This window comes from Opisthocomus hoazin, chromosome 7 (genome assembly GCF_030867145.1).
Source record: "Opisthocomus hoazin isolate bOpiHoa1 chromosome 7, bOpiHoa1.hap1, whole genome shotgun sequence".
In the NCBI taxonomy this organism is placed as follows: domain Eukaryota; kingdom Metazoa; phylum Chordata; class Aves; order Opisthocomiformes; family Opisthocomidae; genus Opisthocomus; species Opisthocomus hoazin.
Window position 1 is genome coordinate 7,139,977 of NC_134420.1, and position 11,073 is coordinate 7,151,049.

The 11,073-nt window shown below is 37.1% G+C and overlaps 1 protein-coding gene across 5 annotated transcripts in view; it reads left to right on the forward strand.

The window, feature by feature from the left end:
• Positions 1–11,073, forward strand: part of ANO3 (anoctamin 3) — a 155,012-nt gene that overhangs the window by 137,107 nt on the left and 6,832 nt on the right. For all 5 annotated transcript variants that reach the window (XM_075426381.1, XM_075426384.1, XM_075426380.1 and 2 more), the window contains exons 18-26: positions 261–297; positions 2,299–2,410; positions 3,638–3,695; positions 4,486–4,583; positions 6,419–6,564; positions 6,672–6,824; positions 7,509–7,656; positions 9,520–9,600; positions 10,468–10,573. In XM_075426381.1, the coding sequence (XP_075282496.1) occupies positions 261–297; positions 2,299–2,410; positions 3,638–3,695; positions 4,486–4,583; positions 6,419–6,564; positions 6,672–6,824; positions 7,509–7,656; positions 9,520–9,600; positions 10,468–10,573 (939 nt within the window). The remainder of the gene's footprint in view (positions 1–260; positions 298–2,298; positions 2,411–3,637; positions 3,696–4,485; positions 4,584–6,418; positions 6,565–6,671; positions 6,825–7,508; positions 7,657–9,519; positions 9,601–10,467; positions 10,574–11,073) is intronic.

Below are 11,073 nucleotides of genomic sequence, written 5' to 3' on the forward strand. Positions count from 1 at the left end.
TCTTGATTTGTCTTTATTGTATATTTAGTGTACATATATACATGGATAAAAAGAACAGGATGAAAGTTATTTCGATGAAGCCTTTATAGAAACTATACATCCACATGCGGCTAGGACATCATCCTTCCTTCTCTGTCCAGATACCATGGTGCTGTAGGGCAAGAGAACACATATGCTTTTGATGCTTGTTTTCATTCTAGGTTTGACATCACAACAGACAGAATTTGCTATACTTACACCATCTCTTATTTCTGTTTTAGGTATATGAAAAGGTTGCCTATCTCCTCACTGACCTAGGTACGTAGGTCTTTACTAATGGTGTGGTTCTTCCTGGCTGTGATATACACCTTTATATTTCCATCAAATAGGGTTTTAAAAACTTAATCTAGCCATAGTATGATACTGGCATTTCCCTAAGCAAGTGAGAAATATCACAGAAAGAAATTATATGATTATTTCAATAGGGAAGTAATAGAAAATAAAATAATTTATTCTTCTACTCACTTTTAATGTTCTATAGTATAAATTGAAAAAACTGTCATGTTATAATGAAACAAAAGTCAAATCCTATTGTTTCTTAGAATGCTAGAAGATGTATTTTTTTCCATTATTCCCGAATGCTTTGTTATTTTTTTTACAATTTTTTAATCTGAACTTTTTTATGGAAAAAATGAGTTAAGATAAAATTACATTGTCCAAGATAAAAATGTTAAGTCGCAAGATTTAAAGTAGCTCTAACTCTGTCACATTAGAGATTTGTACCGAAGCCTCTATTCGTGATTCGGTCATAGAAGTAGAGCTTTTTAGCCTGTAGAAAACAAGAAAGCAAAGGCAGCATTTAAGATCTCCTACTACGTGAATATATTATCTTTTAGTGTTTCTTCTTACGTGCTATCTTTTAGCCCACATCAAAACATGCAGTTGATCCTGTCATGGTTTAAAAGCAAGCTTGCTGCTTAAATTTAACAGCACCCTCTTCTGGTTAAAGTGTTGAAGAGCATGCATGAAACAAGTTGCTCAAAACTTAATAGTGTTTCAGGCAACATGCAGTTGAACAGGTTAGAAAGATTCAGAATGTATAGTCATCTTATTCAAATTATTAAAATATTTTAAAATACTTTTTTAGATCACAATGAGTATGTATTCCTGTTTAACTTTTTAAGTACATTATATTGTTACAGACCCAGGAATGGGAAAAAAAAATTATTGAAGTATACAAATTGATTTTTCCCCAAATATATGAAAGAATTGAGAAAAAGCTCACTCCTCTTCCTAAGGTCTTTTACGTCAGAGGAAGAGGACATTTTAACTTCTGAGGAACAAATATCCATATGTAAAGCTAGTATCCTGTACATTTGTATCCTCATTTAGTCATGATTAGGCCAAAGTAATTAAGTAGTACAAATTTTAACTGAAAAATTCAGGCCGTTTAGACTTCCAACTCATATATGTGTGTTAATACTTTTATCAATGTACTATATTCCAAGTTTGATACATCCATCAAAGAAATTAAAATTATTACAAGAAAAAAAATAATTAATCATTATCATTGAGTTCTAATTCAGACATAAATCATGTTCTACAAACCGTAAGGCAAACAATCCAAGGCAGTGCAGACTCACACAGAATACTTGTAGCCCTACTACACATTTCTATGTTTCTTTAAAAAAAAAAAAAACCAAAGAAGGATCTCCTTCGTTCTTCCCTCGTCCCTCATTGCATTGTAAACTGTTTAACACTTCACAAGTGTTATGATAGGGAAGTCCCGGGGATGAAGTAATGGTTGTAAGGAAGCGTTTAGAAGGTGAGATGCTTGGGCGAGAAACCCAGCTGGCTGTTGGTTGTCTCTTTTCCCTCTGCTTTCCTCAACAGCCCCTGTCTATTGCTCTGCTGATGCCAAGTGCTTTTGCTTTTTGTTTGGAGTTTTTTTTGCTGTGGGGTTTTTTGTTGTTTTTTTTTTTATATCAAGATACTTGTAGCCTTAAAATTACAGATTCACACTGAATTCAGAACTCTTTCATGGAAATGGAATGGTTATCCTCCCATGGAGTTGTGACCTGTTCTGTTCTGAGGGGCTTGTATCTCTGTTGCTACACAGAACCAACGTAGTCTGAGCTGGGGCCATGGGTTTGTGACCTGCAGACTGAATGCTTCGAGGGAAAAAAAAATTGCAACTTGATCGGGCACCACAACTTGAAACCATCGCTTCTTTTGTCAGCATTGATTCAGCTGTGAGCAAAGTTAGGCATAACTGGGTTTTGTTTCTGATTATATAATGTATATTGTGTCTTTCCGCAGAGCACCCTAGAACAGAATCAGAATGGGAAAACAGCTTTGCCTTGAAAATGTTCCTCTTCCAGTTTGTCAACTTGAATAGCTCCATCTTTTACATTGCCTTTTTTCTTGGCAGGTAAGTTGTCTTTGCTAACTGCTCTTAGAGGAAAACTTGATGGAAGTCGTAATCTTTGCTAATTTTATAGGTATGAAGAAAATACACTGACTGAACTGTAAGATTTAGATGCAATTCAGTTTCTGAGGATAATTAATAACACTAAATTCATATTTTTAACTGTATGTGAGGGTTGGACCCTTGCAATCTTTACTCATTAAACTATGCAGTAAAAAGTCGTGTTTTTAAAGTGGGTCTATGTACGTGACTTTCCTACTAAAGGAGAATTCAGAACCTTTGAAAATAGAGCCACTTCCTAAACGTGGGTCGGTATTTAGCCCTGCGATAATAGGCTTTATTCATTTTTTCTTGTTTATTCCCCTTTGGTTACATTTCCCAGGATCCATTTCTATAAATAGTAAATATTGTCTGGCAAGTCTTATACAAGAGTAGGAAGCAGAAACGCTGGCTTCAATTGTTGTGTGTATCTTTAGCTCAGGGCATGAGATACTGGGCAGGTCTAACCTTGCCTCATCTTCACTTCAGTTTCATTATGATCAGACTTCTCATTCCTGCAGAACCTACAGAGTACTTCAGAGTACCTTCTGTAAAGTTTTATAATATAATTGCAGTTCAAGATTGTTTGGAAAAAAAAACCACCAGAGGTCTATTAAAGACTGTTGGTAGTGTCTGCTTGTTACATGCTTGGATGCATTTGCCGTACAGCTGCTAGTCTTATCTCCTGTGTCTAGTAGGATCAGGCATGGGGTTTTTTCTCTCTCATTTATAACTTCCACTGAGGTCATTAAGAATTTTGATTCAGTTTGTTGTACAAGAATCTGTTAGGTCTGTTATGATGGCTTTGGAAGTGACTTTATGCTTGTATGTCTGAGGGTGCAATCCAGTGCACGCTTCACATGGGCAAGCAGATCCCTGTGCTGCAGTAAATTCCTACGTATTGCAATGGTTTATCTTCTTGGAAGTAGATTAGAAAGTCTGAATATCTAACATCTAAAATGACTGAAGCTAGGATTTCTGCTCTGGACATAATAAAGGCTTAGGATTGCTTGCAAAATGATGGTCCTTGTTTGCATTCTGAAACTACCATATCCTACAGATACCAGATTTAAGCCTGTGTGATTTAATCTGTTTATATTTCGTGAGTTTGCTCAGTGGGTGTTGTGAAATAACTACTGATACAGGATGTTCTTGGAATGTCCACTGAGAAACAGAAATCTTGTTTTCCAGATTTGCAGGCCGCCCAGGAAAATACAACAAGCTTTTTAACAGATGGAGACTGGAAGAGGTAAGCAATCCTATTTTGTGTTCCTGTGAAATTTCCATGAGTAAAAAGGAAATGGCTGAAGGACATGAATGAAGTCCAGTTTAAAAGATTTATTATTCCATCGAAGTGCAGTGAAGAGTAAACTCTTATTTATAGCAAAGGATAGGAAACGGGAGACGTGTTTTTCCTTCTGCGTTCTCCACTGTGCTGAGTGACTCTGCGTGAGACAGGCAGTTCTTTCGGCCTCTCTCTTTGGGGAGAGCAAACAGTCCCTTTCCTCACAGGCACTACTAAGCCCTACATGAATGGAATCTCCTGGGTATGTGGAATTTTTTGGGTGGAGGACAGAAGTATACTGCCATCACCTTTTTTATCAGCTTCTTATGTTTCTGCCAGTGTGAAAATACTAATTTAAAAAAAGAAAAATAGTATTTTTTAAATTGAGGTTGAAAGTGTGTTAGAATTGAACCTCCCTTGATACCACTAGCGTGCTGAATTTACCTCATATCGCTGAAAACCAGATTTCTTCTGTTGAACCTTCGTAGTAGCTATGGAGTAAAATACCATAACTTTGTACTCCATGGTCTAAAAAAATACGATCTTGTTCTCCAAGAATTAATATGTCTAAACGATGTTCAGCTAAAGCCTATGTTAATATTTCTGTTATTAATATTTCTTTTAATATTTCTGTAGCTAGAGTTTAGTGTTTTTCACCAAACATATTTGAGTATTTTCCATTCTTCCGGTGAGCAAATAAAAATGGAAGGAATTCTCTGATTTTAGGTACTGATCCTTTTCCATTTCGTTTCAGTGTCATCCGAGTGGCTGCTTGATAGATCTGTGTTTGCAAATGGGGGTTATTATGGTTTTGAAACAAATGTGGAACAACTTCATGGAGCTAGGCTATCCGTAAGTTCAAATATTAAAATTTATTTTACAACAGTGATCACATATTAGTGTGACTTAGTGATAGGGAAAAATATTTTCTCATTGGAATGGAGGGCAGAATTTTGTCATTAATTGTAATTCATTCTCATCTTTAATTGAGGAAGACAATGAACAGCTGAAATACTGGTCTCTGGAAGTGTGTGTTCATAAGCACATAAAATGGGATTCTTCAGCAGGTTCAAGTTTACATCTCTTATGTCATCACTCAAAACCTAATCATCAGTGTTGATTTTCAACCTTCCCTGCAGGGTGAGGAGGACGTGCTACTAGTGCTTACACAAGGCTTGGGTTCAGTGTCTAGGCTAAGTTCGACGTGTAGGCTCTGAGGCCCAAAAATACAGTTGTTAAATACATAACTGGATACTGGTCAAGTAAATAACTACATTCTTCCCCTACGTGCTGTAAGAAGCATAGAGTATAAATAGTCCACTTTTGCCAAAATAATTATTTCAAGTACATGTTTGCAGAATGCTTCCACTTTTGCATCTCGCATACAGTGAATTTATTCCCAAGGGAAGCATTAACTGCTGCTCTAAGATAAAGCACCTCAGGGCATGTTAACCATCTAAATTGTTTATTGTGATTTCATTTTCCATAATACAAACAGAGCTGTTCAGCTGCTGCAGAGAGTAATGGGCTAAGAGTCTTACAGCACTCTTGAAACTGGAAGATTATGTTTTCGGTAAAAGCAAAGGGTTGCTCATCAAATATTAACTTAATCAAAGTCTCAGCCTTGAAAAGAAGTCAGACAGGGTTAGGCTCACGATGTGCAATCATTCTGCAAATGAGAGGCAATGCGCTGCATTGCCGTGAGACGTGAATTTCTGAAAAGAAGAATCCTACGTGAACTGTCAGGCTTTCTGCCTTCTCAGCCCAGCAGCATCTTAACTGTCCCTAGAATTTATTCTGGAACGTGTTTCTAGTCCTTTGTCGAAAGCAGTGTTTTGTTCTCACAAAACCATTGTTTGCAACACAGGCCCTTCAGTAACAAGAGAAATCAAGAGCTAAACACTAAATTAGCTTGAGAAAAAAGAGCAGCCTGTTCATAGAAGTATTTATACGAAAATTATTTCCAATCTTCAGTGTCTTTTCAGTAATATCTAGAAACAAATAATAGCCTTTAATTGCCACCTGTGTCAGTACTGGTTGATATATTTCTTTTGTAGAACACTAATTTGTGAGACTATTACCTAGTTAACTACTTTGTGAAAGGACCTCTTAACACCTTTATAAAAAATAAAATTTGCAGCTTCAGCAACACCTCTTTAGACACTTTTTTGTGCTTCAAGAAAAAAATATTCTGTAGACCATCTACATCGTTAGGTTTGTTCAAAGAACAGTTGGCATGTTCTACTATTCAGTATATTCTAGTGTCAGAGTTCTTTCTGAGCCCCATTTACTTAATTTCTCTTTGATAGGATTAAAAATAAAGTATTATTTACTTTTTTTAATTCTGTCATTATGCATGATTTTTTTCCTGTTATTTTTTTTATTTAGGCATGCAGGTAAATCCTACCCAAAAAGGCTATGCAAGCAAATTCCGTATTCTGAAAAGCTTATTTGTACAATGCCTGACATGCTACGCTAAAACATAGTTAGAGTCATAATGCAGAACTGAGAACTTCTGCATGTTCTTTGAGTTGTATTTTATATGATACTGTAAATATTTCCAGAAAATACCTAAGTAAACATTCAGGTGCTATTCAAAATAGGCCCGCTGACTTCAAAACAATACCAGCAAGTATTGTAAATGATGGAGCAAATACAGTCAATAATGGTCTGTTTATCTAATAAAGTTTATTACAGAATTGGTGGTCACGACGCAAAATGAAGAGAGGAGGGCAGTTAATGGAGCATAAAATTTCTCTACCTCAGTGGGAGAAAGATTGGAATCTGCAGCCTATGAATCTCCACGGTTTGATGGACGAATACTTAGAGATGGGTGAGCAGATTTAAGGAGACGTCAGTTTTCTTAAGAAACTGGAACTATGTTTCACGTTAAAAGATCTTTTGCATTCCCGATTTCTAACCATTGAAATGCCTGTCTAGTTTTACAGTTTGGCTTTACCACCATCTTCGTTGCTGCCTTCCCACTGGCACCTCTCCTGGCATTGCTTAACAATATCATAGAAATAAGGTTAGATGCATACAAGTTTGTCACTCAGTGGCGAAGACCCATGCCTGCAAGAGCAACGGATATAGGTGAGAGAACCTAATGCCTGTCACTGTCAGGTACCATCTCTTTGTGTTTCCTTCTTTAATGCAGCTTAACCTTTGAAATACTTCATGCGTCAAGAGTGGAATAGGTAATGTAACCTACACATCTCAGTGGCAACTCTCCTGTTAGGCAACAAAAACATACTCAGTTGCATAGCTAACAGGACTCCTCAAATTTGCTTCCCACTTCCAGTGAGGGATCATAATAGTTGGAATTTTAGAAACAGACTAAATAGCATTTTAGGCTTCTGATTTGTGGAACTCTAGGTCTAAAATGCTATCCAAAATCAATTGTATTTAAAAATGAAATATAAGGACTAAATTCACTTTTGGTTTAAAACCAAATTAAAAATAAGCAAGATATCTCTTTCCAAAATCTTCTCTTTGGCCTTTATAACTGAAGATTATGGTTATACCTTTGTTGCTTAGCCATTTCTTCTCAGCAGGGTGTGCCCTACTGTAAGACTTCATTCAGGTGGAGCCAGTGGTGGCAGAAATGTGGGGACATGGCTTAATCTTGACTAGTTTTTCTGACCGAATAATTCTTTCTCAATAAGGAAGGAAAACTACATGACTAATAATTGCTTTAATATCACTGGTATGATTTTTATATGACTTGATATGACTGTGAAAAACTTACGACTTTGTTGTGATTTCCCTTGTTTCTAGGGATCTGGTATGGGATTCTGGAAGGAATTGGTGTTCTGGCTGTCATCACCAATGCCTTTGTTATTGCCATTACTTCCGATTACATTCCGCGTTTTGTCTACGCATACAAATACGGTCCCTGTACAGATCAAGGATACAGACAAGAAAAGTAACTAAGATATTCTTTACATATACGTGTATATTTCAGTGGAAGCACACTTTTGCTACTGTCTTTCTGTGTTAACATATTCAGCATACATCAGTAGCATTTCACCTTTCACATCTGTGCAAACCTTCACAGATGTTAAGTGCGAGTAACTTGGCCATTCCAGCGAGTTTGCAAACTAACTCCGCAGTCATATAGTGGAAAATCATATCTTCCCCTCTGAAGTTCAGTACACAATTTAGCAGTTCAATACACATTGTACTGTTCAATACACGTTGTAGCAGTTTTCAAGCTTTCTCTAGATAAGGTTTTCTTCTTTTCTGCAAGAATTCTGGACTGTCTTCTCCCACCACGCTCTCACACACATATATATGCTCCCGAACCCTTTTTTTATCCTAAGCCTTGTTCACTATCAACCTTCTCCGCCTATTTCTCTTCAGAAATGCTTTCAGCCAAGCTCCAGCAAGATTGGCCTTGGCACTGTTTAGCCTAGCTCCATATATAGTGTATGTAAGCTTCAAGCAAGATACCTTGCCTATCTCTGCACCACCAGGCTGGTTTCCTGCACTTCTCCAGACACTTACCAGTGTCTCCGCACTGTGAGTCCACCGTGCTCTGTCTGTATTTCCCACTATCTGTCATGACAGATCACTGTACTCATGGGCATCCTCTCTTTCATTTAGAAACCAGTGCCCTGGGGGTGGTTTTGGGGGGTTTTTTGTTTGTTTTGGTTTGTCTTTTTGTTGGTTTTTTTATATGGGAATCAGGGTTATCTCAAGAAAAGGAAGCATTATGTTGCTAATACTATAGCATATCTCACAGGCACAACTCGTCTTCTTTATTGCACGGTGGGAAGGATAAGAGCGAAAGCATCAAAGCTTGTCCAGCACGCCAGTACCGCTGCATTCACGGACCGTGCCTCAGCCCAAACCACAGGGGTCTGCCCTTTGTTCCCTTTTGCTTCATCTCTAATGATTCAAAAATAGAGATTTACTCTGCTGATTCTGTCACAGGAAGAGAGAATTTAAGAGCAAAAAGAATAAGGCAGGATAGGATTAAGAGAGACAATAGCAGAAAAACGTTTAGGCTGAATATGTGCACTGCCCATTTAATGGAGAATGAATTCTATTCCTTCTATTCCAGTAGTGATTTCAGGTGTCACAGCAATCCTGAAGGTTCAGGAGGTATAATAGGATTCCTGACGCACCTCTTTTTAAATGTTCTTTGCCTTTCAGAAGGCCGTTTGTTAAATTACAGAACAGATTTCTAAGAGAATGGGATGTCTTATGTGTCCATGGTTTTCTAGGAACAGACAAAAATTTCACTCCTACAGTTATAACTCAATGTACTTGTGTGATTTCAGTTATGAATACTAATAAATTGTTGCCTTTAAGATGGCTGCTTGATATATACGTACTGTTCATTTTACTGTTGGTGAAAATTCTTCTGTGATTCAGCTCATCATTTTTTGATATATGCCACATGATTTGTGGCAGATTCTTCTTAGATGTTAAAATATTCTCCTCTTTGCCTCTCTAGCCACCTTTCTAAACTCAGTAATTTTAGAAGACAGTAAAGAACACTATAGAAACAATTTTTTGTTTATATCTGCTGATAGATGAGAAGCAAAAACATGAAAAGTACTGAAAATAGATTTTGAAACAGTGTTATTCCTGAAACAGGTTATTTATTTCTTTCCAAGATAACTTTGCTTCGCTGCTTAAAATTTTAGAAGTGCTTTTGTCCTGATAAGCAAATAAAATAGTATGCTCACAATATGTGACAACAGAATATGTTTAAGTACACTATCTGTGCTTTATAACCACTTTATTAAGAAAGTCCTGACCCTATGTCTTTTCCTTTCAGATGCTTAAAAGGATATGTCAACAGCAGTTTATCAGTATTTGATCTGAGTGAGCTTGGGATGGGATACTCAGGATACTGCCGGTATGTTTTGATGCTCTCCCTGCTTGTAACACAGACACAGACGTTAATAGACATTTAATTAAAAGTGAGCGCTTAAATTACTGGCAAAGTAGTTTCTTTTTTAGCCTCTGAAAGCATTGGTGTTCAGGTTTGTTCAGCGTGCAAGTCTCAGGTGCAGACAGTGCGTGGTAGGACACAGTAGTAACACACTGGAAACCTGTGTTGTAAGTTTTCTCAGGACTCTCGCAGGCCGTATCTTTCATGCCATTATGAATTATTTCATTTCAAAGTTTGCCCAGCTGCCAAAAAGGGTAAAAATTCTCATTTCAGTTTAGTTAAGCATTTTGAGGTCTATTAATTAAATATACAATTAAAATTTTTGTTGTGGCTCTAACCCAGGCCGAGATCCCAAAGAGTTATGCAAGATGAATACAAGAAATTCAGCATAAAAATTAAAAATGACATTGCATGAGTGCACTTCTTCTGGTTTTGGATTTAGTTTTATGGTAGAGAGTTACCTTGAATAGACTAAGAAGTTACAGAATCGTGTTACATTTATGCAGACTTTATCTGGAGAATCTCAAATGCACATAAGCAAAGACAAGAACAATTTAGAGTCAACACACTTGAACTTAACGCTCCAAGGTGTCAGCTTTGTAACAACAAAAGAAATTGTTTGCTGTGGATTTTTGGAAGCAAGAAGTGCCATCTTATAAGCAGCACTATGTAATTGCCTGTATTGTTGACTACTCTTCTCTTTTTCTGTTTAGTTGCTCTTGAAGTATGCTTTCACTTCACTTGCTCTCCTTTTAGCCATATCTGGGATAAGCTGGAGAGTTCTTCACTGTGCTCAGGTTTTTGAGCACTGGATTTCTCTTCGCTTTACAGGTACAGAGATTACAGAGCCCCACCATGGAGTTCAACTCCGTATGAATTCACTTTGCAGTTCTGGCATGTCCTGGCAGCACGGCTGGCCTTCATCATAGTATTTGAGGTTAGTCACGGAAAGGAGCAATTCCTTTCTACCTCTTTAAAGTCAGAGTTACTTTTTACAGTAGTCTCAGAAATAAATTGTCAGTATCATCAACTGCTTGTTCATTACAGTCAAGAGAGAAAGAGAAAAAAAATGACCCTCCCCAAACTGTTGTCAGTCAGTCACTTCAAATTGAATTGACAGAGCATGCACATATTTGAGAGGCCCTCCAAAGTTGTATTTCCTTAACAGTCGTCTTCTAAATCGTGTTGGTTCCCAACGAAATCTTTCAATTTTATTGAAAAAGGAGAAATGCAACTTACGTGTACATTAAGCACAGTTCTTACAAGTTGAAGTGTATGTTGGGAAAATGATACATGATTGTAGCCTAATATAAAAGTAGAAATGCATGTACTAACTTTGAAGAACGTATTGCATGCTGTCCAGGAATCTGGTTGTCTACTTTGGTTACAAGCTCTTCGCAAAGGCTGCTTGTAGGTAGTGCTTGCTATGGTTATTCA